The sequence below is a fragment of the Macaca thibetana genome, chromosome 17 (assembly GCF_024542745.1).
Source record: "Macaca thibetana thibetana isolate TM-01 chromosome 17, ASM2454274v1, whole genome shotgun sequence".
NCBI classification, from domain to species: Eukaryota; Metazoa; Chordata; class Mammalia; order Primates; family Cercopithecidae; genus Macaca; species Macaca thibetana.
The window spans coordinates 10,833,086-10,852,380 of record NC_065594.1 but is presented as its reverse complement, the minus strand read 5'-3'; the positions used below and the strand labels follow the sequence as shown (position 1 = coordinate 10,852,380).

The following is a 19,295-nucleotide window of genomic DNA, read 5'->3' as shown; positions in this document are numbered from 1 at the left end:
CTAGCAGGAGACTCTAAGCCCTTTCTAAAGGTTTAATTTTCCTTCTTCTTCTTTTTTTTTTCCCCCTCTCTGGCTTTCTCCTTGACTTATACAGTTTTAGCTTTATGTGGATTCTGTGATTATTTGATTAATAACCTGTAACATCCTAAAGAGCAGAGGCCACTGTACCCCGAGTGCTAAGACAGTGCTTTTTGTAAGTCGATGGCTAAGACATGTTTGTGAAATAAATGGGTAAATGAATCTTAGGTAAAAAAAGAAAGAACGGGCAGGTGCGGTGGCTCACGCCTGTAATCCTAGCACTTTGGGAGGCCGAGGCAGGTGGATTGCCTGAGCTCAGGAGCTTGAGACTAGCCTGGGCAACACAATGAAACCCTGTCTCTACTAAAATACAAAAAAAAGTAGCCTGGCATGGCGGCGTTTGCCTGTAATCCCAGCTACTTGGGAGACTGAGGCAGGAGAATCGCTTGAACCTGGGAAGGGAAGGTCAAGCTTGCGCCATTGCACTCCTGCCTGACAGGGCAAGACTCTGTCTCAAAAAAAAAAAAAAAAAAAAAAAAAAAAAAGACCCTAAAGAAAAAAAGTAGAAATGAATAAAGAAACGAAGTAGAAATGAAGTTAAAAAGGTATGTAATAAATAGTTGCTACTTTGACTTTCAGGAAGGCATTATGTAGTGACTTGGTATTTTGGCTTTCAGAAATGCAGTATGTGGTAAGTAAAGGGAAGAATCATGCTGTCCACATCCTCAGGTCTGTCCTTATATTTTAAAAAATAAACATATATGTTTAATATTATGGCTTCTTAAGAATAGGGACCAGATCTTTTTCATCAGTGGATGCTCACTAATATCTGCTGAGAGAGAAACCTAAATCTTGCATTAATTTCAGATAGAAAACTAGCAAGAATAAAAGATGATATTAAGAATTGATCTTTGGACGTAAAGGAAGAAATACTTTTGGCTGCAGTCAGGCAATGTAGTCTGCTGTCTGTGTGAAAACAAACAACCTTTAGCCAGCAATTGCCATCCATTGGAAAGAAATCATGAAGTTCAAAGGAAAAGTGGCAGAGTTCTTGACACCATTGAAACTTAATATGGTAGAAATGTAGCTGGGCATGGTGGCTCAAGCCTGTAATCCCAGCACTTTGGGAGGCCGAGATGGGCAGATCATGAGGTCAGGAGATCGAGACCATCCTGGCTAACACGGTGAAACCCTGTCTCTACTAAAAAAATACAAAAAAACAACTAGTTGGGCATGGTGGCGGGCGCTTGTAGTCCCCGCTACTTGGGAGGCTGAGGCAGGAGAATGGTGTGAACCCGGGAGGCGGAGCTTGCAGTGAGCTGAGATCCGGCCACTGCACTCCAGCCTGGGCAACAGAGCAAGACTCTGTCTCAAAAAAAATAAATGAATAAAATAAAAAAGAAATGTAAAAATACTGTACATAATTTTCTGAATGTTCATATTTGTGGGATAGCTTTTTAAAAACTTATTTAAAAGTAAAACAATGCACTGTAGACTAATATCAAGTAGATTCTTGTAGGAAAGGGCAAAGGGGAAAAGCAGGCAAGTCTTACATAATCTGTTTTAACCAAACTCTTAGAAACAAAACTATTGCAAGTTTAATTCTTTGTGAAAACTGTAGAAAGAGATTTTGCCACATGAACCCAGTTTTCAAGAAGGACATTCTTGAAAACTTCCTCAAGTACAGAAATGGACTTCATACATGTTGAATGGTAAATAATGAGTCTTATTTGTCATTCAGTATGTACTTGATGGGATCAGTGACATTCACAATTGTCTGAAATGCATGCTCCTATGTGCAAAATGCCCATTTAAAAATAAATGTGTCTCTAAGTACATCCACTAAAATTATAATCAATATAATTGTAATATTTCACTTACAGAGACTGAAGTTGTTTAAGACTTTCAAACTGGTTCTTGTGAAGATACATAAGAGGATTGGATGACAGGTTCCTTTTTTTTTTTTACCATTAGATGAGAGAGGAAAAGAAGTTTGAAGGTATTATTATTTCGGAAGCTCAAAATGTTGCCCTTTAAACCTGATTATGATGATAAGTAGAACTTACAGTTTTTGTAGAAGCTTCAAGTCTTTAAAAAGGTGAGGTGATAGCTCCATTATCATATTGCCAGACAGATCCCTGTTGACGACAGTGAAAACCCAAAGCAATTACTTTGGAAGAAAATGACAGACTTATTACTCCTCACAATTATCGTCATCCCTTTTGATGTAACAGAAAATATGAATCCAATTTAACCAACCTGATAACTTGTTACACAACAGGGCCGTTATGAGTCAGCCAAATGGATACGGTTTCCAACACTTACAGACATGCAACATTTTGCTCATCCAGTTCCCATCTGGAATTTCCTTTTACCCTGTCTCCAACACATTCCCAGCCTGGCTTTCATATCTGCTTTGGTTAATTTCCCCTGCTCTAGGTATTCTTTGTACACTTCTACTCTTCATGCTTCTGTGATTGCTACTTGCTTCATATACATGGTCTCTTGTTTATCCAACTACGCTTTTCAAGGTCAAGTCTTGCATCTTTAATTTATTTTGCATTCCAACCAAGACAATATTGTCCACTCAGCATCTGCCCAGATAATCTAGAGTAAGTTCACACACTTTTAATATGTTCTTATACAGGACTATTTTTGCAGAAGAAATTGCGAGTTTAGAATTAAATATAATAGGATTGTCCAATCCAGACAGAATCCTAAGAAAGTGACTCTATAAAATGTGGAAAAGAGACCTGTTAAAATCAGAAGAAATGAATCTTTAAGAGTCCAGAGTATTTTTCTGAGCCAGAGAAGGTGTTAAAGATAAAACAGATATACAGTTGCCTAAGAGTCAAACAAAAATGATCTCTTTTGGTATTCTGGAACTGCTGATGTATATGTGGGAGTTACAAATAACTACGGCTTAGCTCTTTCTGTAAAGAAGCTTCCATTTAGAGTAGCAACTAGATAAAAACAAGGAAAGAATCAAACAGGTGCTGTTATAGAGGTGCAGAGAAAACATAGAGGAAAGAGTCATCGATCTTGGCCTGGGACATTAGGAAGTGTTTGAAGAAAGCTTGATGATTTTAGGTGGGGTAAAATAAGAACACCTTCTCAGGTGGGTGTAAAAAATGATCTGAAGCACAGATGCTTGGAATTCAGTGACACTTTCAGGAGTCAGGAAGTGATCCAACATGAGTAGAGGATGGAAGATGTAGGGAGAGGTAGAGGACGTCATGGAGAGTGCGTGGAGACAAGATGGGAAGGCCAGGCCGGGCGCGGTGGCTCAAGCCTGTAATCCCAGCACTTTGGGAGGCCGAGATGGGTGGATCACGAGGTCAGGAGATCAAGACCATCCTGGCTAACACGGTGAAACCCCGTCTCTACTAAAAAATACAAAAAACTAGCCGGGCGAGGTGGCAGGCGCCTGTAGTCCCAGCTACTCGGGAGGCTGAGGCAGGAGAATGGCGTGAACCCGGGAGGCGGAGCTTGCAGTGAGCTGAGATCCGGCCACTGCACTCCAGCCTGGGTGACAGAGCGAGACTCCGTCTCAAAAAAAAAAAAAAAAAAAAAAAAAAAAGATGGGAAGGCCATGCATGCACTTCAAGGCAGTAGTTTTCACAGTACAGTCCAAGCATCCAAGTCCCCAAGGATGCTTATGAAAAGAGCACATCGCCAGGGCCCACCCCAGAGCTATCACATCAGACTTTCTGGGAGGGAGCCGAGTAACAAGCCAACATCCCATGTGATTCTTCGGCACATTAATGTTTGAGAACTGTGTCAAGGACTTTGCTAAATGCCAGGCAACAAGGAGTGAGAACATTAACTAGGGCAATGGCATCATTTGCTCTGGGTTATGGAATGATTATTCTGTCAGAAGCATGAAGGACAGGCAACAAGGCCTGGGAGTTAGGGCAGGAAGACCAGGCAGGAACTTCTAGATGGACCAGATGAGAGCAAATGAGGGTTGAGGGGGACAGCGGCAGGGCTCAGGGTCTGGCTGAACACGTGTTAAGAGAAAGCTGGAGGGAAATGGAATGGTCTTCAAGCCTGGCTGCCAGGAAGGAGGCACTGAGATGGCAAGTTCAGGTGAAGAAGATGGCCATCGGGTTGGGGTCTCTTGTTTATTTTGTTTCAAACGGGTTGCTTTTGAGGTGCTGTCATGACACCAAAGTCTGAGGTCCTGCCAAGTGAGATGTCTCATCTGGTCTTCCAGATAAGAGGAGCACACCTAGATCACAGCCCAGAAGGGAGACCACAGGTGCGCCCAGGCCAGAGAGAGCCTGACAATAAAGCAATATGATGATGATCTCATACACCTAGAAAATGCCTTTCAAAGGGTTACCCAGAAAAATAAAGCACACTCTTTTGGAGGAAAGGACTTCAGGGACCTCAAGTACTTGTGCTTATTCCTCCCTTATGGGTTTGTTGTCATGAAGGCACAGTAAAATTATTTAACATTTGTAAACTCAAGACATATGAATGCCTTGTTCAAGTTAAGCCTACCAGCTTCTGAATTTCTTTTAGCTTTCTGAGGCTAAGTGAATTGCAATGGATCGCTATAGATCTTAATAGCAAGCTGGCATCTCTTAAGTGGGCTCTTATTTTTGCTGTGCCTCTGCCTATATGTAGGATGAGAAGAGGGTTAGAAAAAGTTTAAAAATATGGGCTCTGTACCACTGTTTCCTTAAGTTTATATATAAAATACCCGTCTGGGTCAGGCATGGTGGCTCATGCTTGTAATCCTAACAGTTTGGGAGGCCAAGGCAGGTGGATCACTTGAGGCTAGGAGTTCAAGACCAGCCTGGCCAACATGGTGAAACCCTGTCTTTACTAAAAATACAAAAATAAAAAATAACAAATTAGCCGGGCGTGGTGGCGGGTGCCTGGAATCTCAGCTACTCAGGAGGCTGAGGCAGGAGGATCACTTGAACCCACGAGGCAGAGGTTGCAGTGAATGGAGATCGCACTATTGCACTCCAGCCTAGGCGACAAGAGCAAAAAACTCCATCTCAAAACAAAACAAAACAAACAACAAACCCCTCTGTTTGTACTGGGTTATTCCTCCACCCCACCGTGCAACCCAAGTCCACAGTCACCCTCCACAGCCTGGGAAGGAATGCTCTGAGAGGAAGTCTTTTCCAGGTGAGATGCCTTTACGTTTTTGCCATAAAATGACCATACTTTCAGTTCTTTCAGTTCTAATGCAGTACCTTGCACATACCAGGCACTTCATAAATATGTGTGGATTTGATTTATGATTCTCATTAATTACATTGAGTTACCTTAATTATTCATGAGTTATTTTTAGATTACTGCTATTGAGTTATTTTCTCCAGTCCTTTCTGGATTTCAAAATAGTGTGTAAAGAATGGGGAAAGCTTAATTCAGAAACTAATTTCCATTTTAAGGCCTCAATCAGAAACATGAGTTTTCTGTCCTAATCACTGCTATGTGCATTGTAAGAGACTTAATTTTAACTTCCATTGATACACAATTATGTGGGGAGCAATGAGTTAATAGCAAGATAAATGATTTTAAAAGGCTTAGATCCATAAAACAAATATTTGAACAGAAAAAATTCACATGAGCTCTCTGAATATTTTTTCAGTGAGTCTAACCCTCATTCTCAACATTGGGATTTGCTTCACCTGCTATATAAGTCATAATTTCTCAAGGAGTAGTAAGCATCTTTGTTCCTTTGTTCAGTTATGACGAATTAATATTATTTCAGTTAGTCAGTTATTCATTATCAAACATTTATTGGGAATTAACTATACTCCAGCCAGTAGAAAGAAATGATCCCTATGTTTAAGAAGCCATGGAAAACTCATTTAGTCCCAAACACACATAAGTAAGAAATCACCCAAAGAAAAGTAGAGTAACTAGGGTAGGCTAAATCCGTATTAAGCCCACTGTCTGATTTGAATGTGCTTTGGACTTCAGGATAATGTTGGTTTTCTTAATTGATTTTTAATATCCAATAGTCTACAGGATTTTGATTGCTACTAGTGGCAAAGCAGTCTCACTAGTCATTTAAATTTATAATCTCGGAAGAAGCAATCATATTTTCCTAGTAGACGACGCTACTTACAGTTCTCCTAAATTTTTTAATGAAGAAAATGTCTTCTCTGGAACAAAACCAATTTGATTTCTAGGCAGAAACCTGTAAGACATGGCGAGAATCAGCATGTGGGTTTGCGTCTGCTGTAGTAATCAGTTCTCATTGGGAGAGGCCACTGATCCAGGCAGAATTGTATAAGCCTCCTTTGAAGTCTTCAAGGGAGGCGTCTTTTAGAGTGGAACCTAAAGCGGGACTTTCTCACCGTGGACATCCCCATGTTCTCTTCAGGAAGTGCTGTCACGAGCAATTTGAGGTCCTGAATGCGGTCTAGAAAGCTGCACTTTGTTTGGATCTAATTATTTTAGAAAATGTCTCTTTTAATTTTCCTTTTCCATTCTTTTTTCCAATCACCCATCCAATCAACAAACATTACTAAGTGCTTACTAAATGTGGAAAACTATCATTAAAACAAAACCAAAACACTCATGTTTCAAAGCTTTCCAGCACGAATGCACTGATTGACCAAACCATCTGCCTTCCTGCCCCATAAAAACAGAAACAGCGATCAGAATCATGAGGCTGAATCTTTGGCCAATCAGAATGCTTTTGATGTTTTTCCTTTTAGATGAAATTATGATTTTTTTTTCTTTAGGGAGAAAGACATCAAATGCTAAGGGTCATTGGCTAATCGTTGTACAGCTAACCACTTTCACATACATTATTTCCCTTCCTTGGTGACCACGGGGTTAGGAAACTGGAACTTTCAGGTCCCAGTTCAGCTGAGAAGGTGCACAGAAATAAGGAAGTCACATGATGTCCCTAAAGGGTGGGCACCTTAACTTGAGGCTCAGCCCCAACATCCAAATCAATAAATCGGTGTGTGCATTTTCTAGCACTGCAGTGTCAGACCAAGGCTGTAAACAAAATGCTACTTTAAAATTCTTTGTCAATGTTTTCTTTTTGACTTCCAAATATATAGGGTTTCCCCTCATTTAGTGAAGTCCATTGTATACTTACAGCACTGTGAGCGAATTGCACGACAGAAACGTAGAATTTGTGAGATACTTTATTCGATTGCCTTCCAAATCCCTGGAAGTCATGGAGGAAAGATAATTTTAATTTTTTTTTTTTGTACAAATCATTTGCTTAGAGATACTTTTTAAAGCAGTTCTCAAGTTTATTTTTACTTCATTCCAGTTGTTACTATGCTTTCCTCCTAATTATTGCAAGGTTAGTACTAATATTATAGTATTGCAAGGTTAGTACTAATATTGCAAGCATAACTAATATTATGCTTCTTTCTCCCTTCCAACTAATGTTAATAAAATTGAGGAAAGGGCAGCCTAACATTTAGTGGGTGTCTTTCTGTGCTGAACACTATGCTATTAATTATAATATTGCCCAACCCATCATAAACTACCATTGATTGGGCTTTTATGGTGCCAGGTGCTGTTCTACATGCATCACACAGCACTCCTGCCAAATTGCTGTTATTACCCCCCATTTAACATAAGAGAAATCTGAGGCTCTTGGTGATTTACTTTCCTTCTGACCACATAGCTAGTAAGTGGTAGAAATGACCCAGCCCAGATCTGTGAGAATCTGAAGCCTAGACACTTAACTACCGTGTGTGGCGTCATTGATCATTACATCCTCACATTCCCTCCAACATCGGGTAGACGTTTTTGTCTCTGTTTTGCTGAAGGAGAATCTCAGGCCAAAGTTATCCTGTACATACTGAACACCAGAGTCAGGATGCAAATCCTGATCTGTGTGATGCCAAAGTGCAGGCTCTTTCTGTGATTCCTCAAGGACGCTAATGCCAAGGGCAACACTGCTCAAAATGGCATGGACGCAGCCTCAGCGCTGCCTGGAACTTGCTAGAAATGCAGATTCTTGCCCTAGACCGACTGAATCAGAAACTCTAGCACTGAAGTCCAGCCGTCTGTGTCTCAGCATGTCCGCTCGTTGTTTACGATGCATGCTGACGTTTGACAAGCACTGCTGGGGAGATTTCATTCTGCCAGGTAATTCTGCAGGTCAGTGGCATCCCACATACTCGGACAGTGCCCTTCGCAACACTGTGATATTCCTGTTTCAAGCAATGCAGAGGACTAAGAAACAGCCCATTTTTCTGCCAAGTCTCCTGATTTCTCTTCATAGTCAGCTCCTTACAGTCTTCCCCAAATATGGCAATAGCTACTTTTCTGCTTCTGAACTTTTCTCATAGTCACACTAAAATCACCAATCCCTTTGTCATTTTAAGAAAATATCATTTTAAAACTATCTTGGAGATTTGTATAGGAACTTGAGATGTACATTTTTTCACACAATATACTGTGATTAAAAATAACAAACACCGTACTCTCCTAAAAATCCAAATATTGTGACATAGAATGGAAAAAATGTTTTTCATGATCTCAGAAGTAGGACACTTTGGGGTTGTGGGAGCAATTGTCCAACCTGATAGCAAGTAAGCAAAGAGGAAAACCCTCCCCAGAACGGGTTTTCTCCTGTCTGGCCTTTCTTCCTGTCTGGCCTCTCAGCTTCCTACCCTCTGTGTTGAAAGGCTATCAGTTGCAATCAGGCCGTCTTGCTACCTATGTGTTTTTATTGCGTGTCTATTTTTTCCCACGTGTTTGTGGGAGCCCATTGTGAAAATGAGTGTCTCAGGAACCCTGAGCTCTGAGGCTGGTTCCTCACCTGCTGCTGACTGATGTCCCTTTTGGGGAGGGAGAGCATGCTGAGCCCCTGATATTTGTCTGCTACCTTTACTCTTTCCTGTGTGTTTCCCATTGTGTATATGCACTTGTTTAGTTTCTAAGTATTTTCTTTTCACCTATTCTTATTCTCATGGTGTTCAGGTCATTATCTCCATTTTTAATAGTGGCACACTTATGTGAGACCTCTATTGTTTTAGAAGCCTTTTGACAGCATGTATTTAAATAAATACATAAAAATAAACATCAGAAAATAAACACAACAGTACCTAATAGTATTGTAACAAGAGATTTTGAAGTTAGTTCAGGTAGGATCAAAAGCTGAAGTACTAAAACTTTATCATCTTGTGGGTCTTGAGTTCCATGATTTGACTGAGAAGAGTTCCAGCAGTGGTACCATCAGCATTTTCACAGAACAGGAAAGCAATGGACATGACAATCCTGGTTGCTGCAGAAGACTGTGAAGGTGTATGTGGCAGGGAATGGTGGGTAATGGTGGTGAAGCTATGACGTAAATTAAATGAATGTTTTAAATGGGTATTGGTTAAAAGCTAATAAGGAGTAGAAATGGTTTGGTACATCCATTCTAACAAAGGCTTATTGAGCACCTATTATGTGCTTGTCATTGTCCTGATGCTGGGGTAGGAAATCACATGATAGGTTTCTGCCTTCCCAGAATTTATGGAACAGTACAGAAGACATAAGCACCGAGGCAGGTGGATCACCTGAGGTCAGGGCTTGAAGACCAGGCTGGCCAATATGGTGAAACCCCATCTCTACTAAAAACATAAAAATTAGCCAGGCCTTGTGGTACACGCCTGTAATCCCAGCTACTTGGGAGGCTGGGGCAGGAGAATCACTTGTTCCCAGGAGACAGAGCTTGCAGTGAGCTGAGATCGCACCACTGCACTCCAGCCTAGGTAACAGAGTGAGACTCCATCTCAAAAAAAAAAAAAAGACATAAACCCAATGACTATATGGTGATAGTACCCTGAGATAGGGATGAGGTGTAGAAAATGGTCTGTGTGGTGGAGTTTTGTACATGATGCAATGGGTGGGAGTACATAGGCGGCTGCTGAAACTGGTTTGTGTGTCAGGAATGGCTTCCTGGAGGTGATGTTTAAGTTGTCTTTTGAAGGAAATGTTTAAGTTATCCAAAAGAATAAGGGAGCAAGACTTTTTAAGTCCAAGGAACAATATGCTTAGGGAATTGACTGTAGGAGCAGTAGTTTGATACATGCATAGGAGGGTCAGGGACAGCATCTAGATGGGGTAAGGAATGGAAAATGAGGGTCTTGGATGCTCAAAGGGAAGGTCAAACTTTACCCTCACCCTTTGGGAACCCTCAAATAATTTTGAAACTGGGAAGGTAATATGATCAGATTTTGGTTTGGGAAAGAAATTATAGATGGACTTTCTAGGTAACCTTGAATTAACTTTATGGCTAGTTTCCTTAATCAGGGCAAATAACAAATTAATTCCTAAATAAATACTCACACCCAGTTGAGTTGAGGCATTTGGGCACACATCTGCTTGGGAAGAGCTTCTAAGTAGTTATTAACCATAGACCTTTACACAAAGAAAATATTAATTAGAAATAAAATGATATGACACTTTTAGGACAGTCTTTTTATTATTTTAAAATTTCAAAACTTGCATGCTAAAATTAATATGATAAAGAACATATATAGCTATTTCAAAATGGTCTTTAAAATATGTGTATGGCAAACATTAGGGAGCAGATGTTGTCAAAGAGACTATGAATGCATAAGTATGATACATATCCTAAGAACAGATGTTACACAGTTTAATTTTATGAGATGAAACAAAAGTATATATTGGGTAATAATTTTGAAGTTCATGGCAATTTTCCTTGTAAACTTCAGGTTGTAAACTTCAGGGCCATACATCCAAAGTTTCTTCTTAAGGGCATCATTAATCATTTATAATATTAAAGGGCCACATTGGAAACTGCATTAAATTGGAGAAGTGACAGTAGGGGGAATTTGGGGAAAGAAAACAACTCATGAGCATGTTAAGCTGCACGATTAATTTATGATATTGTGATTCCTTTTGACAAATGGAAAAATAATGATGTTATATGATCAGTTGTAAAGGAACATAATAATCCCTGCTGATAAATCATTCCAGTGTATTAATAAACAGTGAAAATATTATTGTGAGAACAGCTCTCTTGGTAGGACAAAGATTTTGAAAGTTTCAGTGAGTCTTGCTGGGCAAAGGCACATTTTCCTCCATTAAAAGCGGAGTTGGAAATGAACTCCTGGGAGATTCTAAGAAAATATAAAAGTAGTTAGGATATGAAAATTAATACTACCTTTGGTCAACCACTGCAAATAAAAACATGCCTTAGTACTAAAGGAAATTAAAGGGGATAGAAAAATCAACTAGTAGGCTTAAAATATTCATCATAGTCTGGTCAGCTCTTCCCTTTGAGCCATGGCTAGAAAGTGTTATATTAACAATAACTGTGGCTGGGAACACAGGAGAAGTTTTGACTAATAAAAATTTTTGTGGGCTTGATTTTGTTAAAAGTTCTTTTTGTAAGCTAGTGCTAGATGTCATTGCAATGTATCGATAGACATATTGAAAGGTTGATGAATACTTACAGGAAAAACAAGGAATTTAATCCCGTAAACAAGCGCTGTGAAATTCTGGTTATTGGATTGTCATCTAGAATTCTGATAAAATGTATCAAGAAACATTTCCAATATTAGAGACATTTGTGAAATAAAACCTGCCTCCCCTCAACACCTGGCTTACTCCTTTGTGTGCTTCCATACTTGGCTCACCTGTCCCTTCCCTCTGTGGTTGGAGCAACTCTTTCCTCCAAATTCCTACAGCTTCCATCCCACTCATCAAGTTGGATCCTGATTGTTTTGCTTTCTCCCTGCTGCCTCCACCTCCTGCTGGACTTAACGACCCAGGTTGTATCTGTCACCTCTGGGTACCTGGGTCTGGCACAAACTCTGTGTATTGAATGCATTTGGCCCCATAAATGCTCTAACCTACTGATTGAGCTGAAGGATGAACAAAAATATAATTTTTAGGAAATCACAGAGGGTTCTTTGGTCTCATGGTGTTAAACTGATGTATTAAATAAGGTGTGTATAAATCAATGGATGGATGTCATGCTATCCATAAGGAGCTTCCTGGGTGAAAGAGTGAAACTATTTGCATATTCAAACCACTGTTTTAAACTGTATTTTGTAGAAGAAATGAGAGTAAGGGGAAATAGGCCTCTATTCCTCTTGTTGCCTGTGAAGCCAGTTTGTGTTTCCTCTTACTTGCAGTGGCTGGTGAGGGCAGGATTGGGAGAAGGGAGACACATTAAGCACCTTATGCTATATGCCAGGAGCTTTGCCTGTGGAACTGTTATGTGATATAATTCTCACAACATCCCTCTTGAAAAGGAATTATAGTTTACAGATGAAAATAAAGAGGTCTAGGAAAATTAAGAAAGTTGCCTGGGCTGGGCACGGTGGTTCATGCCTATAATCTTAACACTGAGAGTATGAGGCAGGCAGATCGCTTGAGCTCAGGAGCTGGAGACCATCCTGGGCAACATGGTGAGACCCACCCCGTCTCCACTAAAAATGCAAAACATTAGCTGGGTATAGTGGCTCACACGTGGAGTTCCAACTACTCGGGAGGCTGAGGTGGGAGGATTGCTTGAGTCCTGGATATTGAGGCTGCAGTGAGTCAAGATTGTACCAGTGCACTCCAGCCTGCATGACAGAGTGACACCTTGTCTCAAAAAAAAAAAAAAAAAAAAAAAAGGAAAGAAGGAAGGAAGGAAAGAAGGAAGGCAGGCAAGCAAGCAAGCAAGAAAAGAAAGAAGAAAGAGGAAGGAAGGAAAGAAGGAAGGAAGGAAGGAAAGCCTGGAAGACTAAGCATGGGGCTAAGGGTGAGAAAGAAAGAGAGAGAGAAAGAGAAAAGAAAAGAAAAGAAAGAAAAGAAAAGACAAAAGAAAAGTTGCCTGGAAGACTAAGCATGGGACTAAGGGCAAGGCACACAGAAGGGCCTGGATGAAGCTGAGGCCCTGGCTTTTTCCACTAGACCAGGCCAACCTGCAGAAAATGGGCAAACAATACAGAAAGCCTTCTAACCGCCCCTTGTGTATTTTCCTGGTGAAAGCACAGACATCTGACGTGAGGTTTCTTGGAACGGAGCTGGTGGCTAAGTCTGAAAAGTGGTGAAATACCACAAGCTATCATGTTTTCAGACTTCTCTCTGAATGCTCTGGAAAGCAGAACAAGTTCTTAACTTGCTTATTTTCAGTACAGTGGTTGTCAGCAGAGGTCAATTTTTCCTCCCAAGGGACATTCAGCAATGTCTGGAAACATTTTTAGTTGTCACAACTCTTGGGAGAAGGGGTATACTACAGGCATCTAGTGGGTAGAGGCCACAGATGGTGCTTAGCATCCTAAAATGCACAGGACATGCTCTGACCTTCCACCCTACCCTTCCCCAAAACAAGCATTAAGTGAGCAAAAATGTCAGTAGTCCTGTGGTTGAGGATTCCTGCCCTTGGTGAGCACTGGATGGATGGATGGCTTAGCAAGCCTACTGCAGGGCTCAGAAGGCCTCCTAAAGAAGCTTGGCCGGCTTTCTTTTCACATAACCACTACTTGACATGACATTGAATTGCCTGGGTAAAGTTCTGCAGATTATATGACAATCAGAAAAGTAAGTATAAAAATAAGATATGTCAAACAGTGGAAACAATATGAGCACTGTTGTATATCATCAAGACTAGGATCCTTTATGGAGAAAGAAGAATTAGAGTACTTACAGCCAAGTTAGCTGATGTAAGTCTTTGAATATTCCAGGTCTGAGAGTTGTGATGCGGTTGTGGTTGAGATATCTACAAAGAGCATGGGTGAGTTAATTAGCCAAACTCAACACCCCATTTTAGTCACATATAATTAGAATAGGAGTCACTGATGATGATTATGAATATGGACATCTGTGTCTGAAAGCACTCGGCTGAATGAGCAGAGGGGGCAAATTCAAGGGGTATCCAGAAGGTACAGATAACCACAAGCCCAGTGTGTGCAACACCAGGGCCGGGGCAGATAAAGTGGTCCTAAAATATTTTGGGATATTACATCATGTTAGATTGTAAGGGTATAATAACTAAGTATGTGGGACAATTTTTGCTTTTGTCCTTTTTGGTGACATCCTTGGTAGACTAGCATTTTGAGAAAATACATAGCAAGTTATCAAGAGTTAGAAAAGAAATAAAATGTTAAAATATTGCGGAAGCGACCCAAGCTAGAGAAGACAAGCTTAAGGAGAACCTTTATGTGTCTTCTGGTAAAGGTAGGAATCTTTTAATAATTGTTTCAGTGTAGTAACTAATCTCAGTACTTTGTGATAACCTATTCCTCCCATTTCCCTACAATCAAGTTGAGGCTTGAAAAAGTACCGTTCTATCCTTTTAGTCTTTACTTAAAATTATACCTACAATATGAGAAAAAAGTTACTCACAATATTTGTAGATTATATAATCCAAAAAATGCTTTCCTGGATATGTGTCTAATGCAATTACGCTGAAGAAATCTGGTAGGAATAAGATAGGAGAGTCAGGTGATTATGGTTTATGGACTATATTAGGTTGTTGAACATGTTCTCCACTTTCTTTACCTGAAGACAACTATGAAATTGCCTTATAAAGTACAATGTCCTATTCTCATGTTGGGGAGATGTTGGCAGTGAGAAATGGCTATGAACTAGCCAATGCTTTTCTCATAGTACTCGTGCAATGAGATTGAGGCATTTCTGATTCATACCACTGAACTCCGGTGTGATGTGTCTGCGGAAGGATCTAGTCTTGTTTTGGCAAACTGGAACTACGGTGACCATCCTGTTCTGACGGGTAGGAGTTTCTGGCCTTGTGAGACTAGCCAGCCTCTGACTGCTGGACTTTCTTCCTCTTTGTGCACAGAGATGCACCTTTAACTCCCCATTTATCTTTATTCTATTCCCGTGAATAAAGGAGAGGGCAAGTTTTAATTCTTTTCTATTTCATGATGCAAAGTGAGAAGGACAAGGCAAGTTAGGTACTCAGAATATCAAAGGACATCAGTAGTTGAACCAGGGCAGGTATGCCAATTTCAAGTCACAGGATCAGGACTGACTTAACCTCTGAAGCAACTTAACAATACAGTATTGATTCCATAATTGCACTGTCAGGAGTATGTAAGTAAATAATTTCCATTTGCTGTCTTCATTGTACAATGGGAAGTTAGCTCTGAATTCCTATTCTCTGAAGGCTCTCAGGGTCAGGCAATACCTACACTAATAGTAACAAATTGTTACGTAGTCTTTTGAATGGCTTCCATTTCTCTTATTTTGGTTTGAATTGCTTCCTAAACTATTACATGATGCTGTTTCATTGCTATGATAGTCTACTGCAAAACTATTTGTAGATCACATGCTCATTTGACATCTGGCTATACTGTAAATTTTATTATACCATGATTATTTCCTAGCAGAGCTCCCAGCCTTTGCCTCTGAGTCACGATTGTGTTATAAGAGTGCCAGGATGGCTGGGCGCGGTGGCTCAAGCCTGTAATCCCAGCACTTTGGGAGGCCGAGACGGGCGGATCACGAGGTCAGGAGATCGAGACCATCCTGGTTAACATGGTGAAACCCCGTCTCTACTAAAAAATACAAAAAAACTAGCCGGGCATGGTGGCGGGCGCCTGTAGTCCCAGCTACTCGGGAGGCTGAGGCAGGAGAATGGCGTGAACCCGGGAGGTGGAGCTTGCAGTGAGCCGAGATGGTGCCACTGCACTATAGCCTGGGCCACAGAGCGAGACTCCGTCTCAAAAAAAAAAAAAGAAAAAAAAAAAAAAAGAGTGCCAGGATAGTGACTCTCTCAGACCTCAAGAGAGGCAGGTAAAGCCAAGATCGGAATGGTTACCAGAGGCCAGGAAGAAGGGAGATGAAGGGGCACAAATGAATATTTATTACCACTAAACTATACACTTAAAAATGGTAAAGATAGTAAATTATATATATTTAACTTCAATTTAAAAAAAGAAAATGAAAGTAAATAAAGGTTATTGGAAAGGAAAAAAAAAAAAAGCCAGGGCAGGCTTCCAGCTATCAGCAAACACTATCTTTCACCCCAAGTACTTTACAAACATTGTCATTTTCCCTATGTTCCTCCATGTGCAAAGGGTTGGCACTACAGAGCATTACATCTGTGGTAATATGCACAGCATCAATTTCAATCCTGCAAAGTAAACTTGAAACCCAGTGTGACCTTGTGCCATCTTAACCCCCATTCCCTGTACCATATCTGTGGGGAGATGCTTCACAGAGCAGCATACATTCTGCTTTTGGTTTAAGATTCTGCTATGAATAGGATGAACTCACACAGATCAATATCTGTTTTAGCATTTTCAGAGCCTTGAGACTGATGCAATGAAAGTTAATATGATGAATTATGTTACAGTAGCAAATGAAAATAGAAAAAGAACAAAATACTGTATTGTAGGTATATTGAAGTTTCTCTTAAATATACAATTCACTACTTAACTAATGCTATTCACATTTTATTCAGGATGATAAATTCAAAAATGGAATGTATGTTTTACCTACATGTTGTCACATCTTGAAGAGATGAGTGCAGTTGCAAATTGTGAATTTGACCTTATGCTTTTTTCTTATAAGTCAAGGGAAAGAAAGAGTAAAACCAATGATCCACAGAACTCATCTGATGTGTACAACCTATCTCCCTTCACTGACATCACTTAAAACTCAAACTCTTACATAATGAAGAGCTTCTCATCTTCTATTTAGTTGGCTGGCTGCCACCCCATAGAGAACTGTAGTCCCTCCCACATTCCATGTCTCAGACTTAGGCTGCTGAACTTGAACTCCATCCTCTAGTCTCTGCTGTCTTCTTTGCAGAATAGTAGCTTAAAGAATGTGAGGGGATATCTGGAAACATGACAACTTGGCAAGTGGTGCCCTCTTTTTATTCAGAGCTGAGATATGAGCCCATTTAATATACTTTACACTGAATGCCTTTTCTAAGAATAACTTACAGGTTCATGAATTCCTGCTGTTTTAGCTGTCAGGACTTTTCAAGCAGAAATGCCAGGAATTTATGTACCCAAAACTAAAGCAAATAAATGCTTTAATGACATGCATGTTTATAGGCTATTTTTGAATGTGCCATTTTGTATTCAAGAGCCAGGCAGACACCTTGAATTTCGTTTTGTTGCCAGTGATTGTATTTAACAAGAACCCAGATTAAGAAGGAATTCCTAATTTATAAAAGGTTTTTGTTACAATAAGGAGGAGAACTGCTGTTTGTTTCCATGGTAGCAGTGATAAAGTATTATAGTCAATCCCACAAATTGTATTTTATTTCTCTGAAAGGTCATTTGAAACTGCATCCACCCCCAATTTAGAAAGGCCTGACATTTTAAAAGATTATTAAAATGAATAAACTGATCAATAGTAAAAGCATTCAGATCAGTTAAGCAACACTTATTCATCTGGCAATTAAGATTTAATTTTGATTTAGGAATTTGTTTTTTTGTGTGTGTTTTTTTTTTTTTTTTTTGGATGCCTAAATGACCTCAACTCCGCTGTGAATATTCAGAGTATTCCAGACAGGAGACTGCCTTGACATTAAATTTGGGGATCTCGCAGGATAACAGTCCCCAACCTTTCTGGCACCAGGGACTGGTTTCGTAGAAGACAATTTTTCTTCTTCTTTTTATTTATTTATTTTATTTTTTTGCTTTTAAGACAGAATTATGCTCTGTCGCCCAGGCTGGAGCGCTGTGATGAGATCTCGGCTCACTGCAATCTGGACTTTTTGGGTTCAAGCAATTCTCCTGCCTCACCCTCTTAAGTAGCTGGGACTACAGACACACACCACCACGCCCGGCTAATGCTTTTGTTGTATTTTTAGTAGAGACGTTCACCATGTTGGCCAGGCTGGTCTCAAACTTCTGACCTCAACTGATCCACCTGCCTCGGCCTCCCAAAGTGCTGGGATTATAGGTATAAGCCACCGTGCCTGGCCAGTTTTTCTATGGATGGGGAGGGGGTATGGTTTCAGGATGATTCAAGTGCATTACATTTATCATTAGATTCTCTTAAAGAGTGTACAACCTAGATCCCTTGTATGTGCAGTTCACAATAGTGTTCACACTCCTGTGAGAATCTAATGCCACTGCTGATGTGACAGGAGGAGGCAGAGCTCAGCTTTGCTTGCTCGCCCGCCACTCACCTCCTGCTGTGCAGCCCAGTTCCTAACATGCCACAGACTGGTAGCCGTCCGTGATTCAGGGTCTGGGGATACCCCTGTCATAGGATATAATCTGTTAAATATGCAGATTAACTTTATTAGCTCAATACAGTCTAAAACACATATTTGTGCATGTCTGTTCTCTGCTGAAACAGAATAAAATTCAGATGTCTTAGCGGGCATACAATCATGATGATTCAGTGACCTCTCCGGCATATGCTCCATCATCTTCTGCGGGGATGCCTTTCCTTTAGGCAAACTGCCTGTTCACTCTCTTCTCAACATCCTTTGGACGTTTCTACTTATGTTTCTTTCTTTTCCCTGGTGAAGATGCTCCCCACCTTCTCTTTAGTTCTACATGTTAGTCCTACCCATCGTTCACTCAGCAAATACTCATTAATCCTTGTGGGTTTCTTACCAGGTATGCTACAACACAGGCCTCAGTAGACTAAGAGAGAACCAGGAGGGCCGTCCAGCCCGTGAGGAGCATATGGTGGTCAGAGAGTTATTCCTTCAAGAGGGAAAGTGAGGGCTTCATGAAAATAGAATTGTAGTTGACCCGAGTCATGTGCAAAACTCAAACAGTAGAGAATACTGTGGCAATAAAAATGTGTATCTAGTTTTATTGTAGAAGCAAGAAAGTCTTAAGGAAAGTCTGAGTTTGCCTCCTGGAACCTGTTTTATAATGTTATGAGATAATGTAAAAGGAACAACTGCTTATTTCTCAACTCCTACTTTGTTCCCGTCTTCTGGATCAAAGAAGATGGTCTCAGGATTGAAGAAATGGAAAGGCTATATGGCAGGCAGCTCAGTGAAAGCCCAAGATGGTAGAAGGTGTTAATCAAAATTAATTCAAGCCCTCTAGTTTGGAAATTTTCTCCTAGAAATTGAGAAATGCCAAAAAATGAGAATATCAAATTATGGTCAATTGCTGAGGAATCCAGAGAAAGGATGAGCAGCTGGAAAGTAAAAGATGGCAAATGTAGTCTTAAGTTCTCAAAAAGGTAAGAAGTTGGTTTCACAAGCTGTGGTTGGATGAGCTCAATGCTGGTCCTGGGAAGATCATAGAACAGGTGAATATGATGCTACTTTGTCTATGCCTCAAAGAGAAAGTGACCAGGACAGTTCACAAGAAACCACATGGTAGACCAACTTCATTTTCTTCTTTGAAAGACTGTGCAAAACTATGTGA

General features: G+C 40.3%; 1 protein-coding gene across 1 annotated transcript in view; it reads right to left on the bottom strand.

Annotated features, from left to right (window-relative positions):
• The window catches only part of RXFP2 (relaxin family peptide receptor 2), a 99,248-nt gene that overhangs the window by 20,990 nt on the left and 58,963 nt on the right, over nt 1-19,295 (bottom strand). The window contains exons 8-15 of the mRNA XM_050766012.1: nt 14,317-14,388; nt 13,619-13,690; nt 11,433-11,504; nt 10,300-10,371; nt 7,100-7,171; nt 6,113-6,184; nt 2,085-2,156; nt 1,900-1,971 (exon numbers count right to left, since the gene is read on the bottom strand). Coding sequence (XP_050621969.1) covers nt 1,900-1,971; nt 2,085-2,156; nt 6,113-6,184; nt 7,100-7,171; nt 10,300-10,371; nt 11,433-11,504; nt 13,619-13,690; nt 14,317-14,388 — 576 coding nt within the window. The remainder of the gene's footprint in view (nt 1-1,899; nt 1,972-2,084; nt 2,157-6,112; nt 6,185-7,099; nt 7,172-10,299; nt 10,372-11,432; nt 11,505-13,618; nt 13,691-14,316; nt 14,389-19,295) is intronic.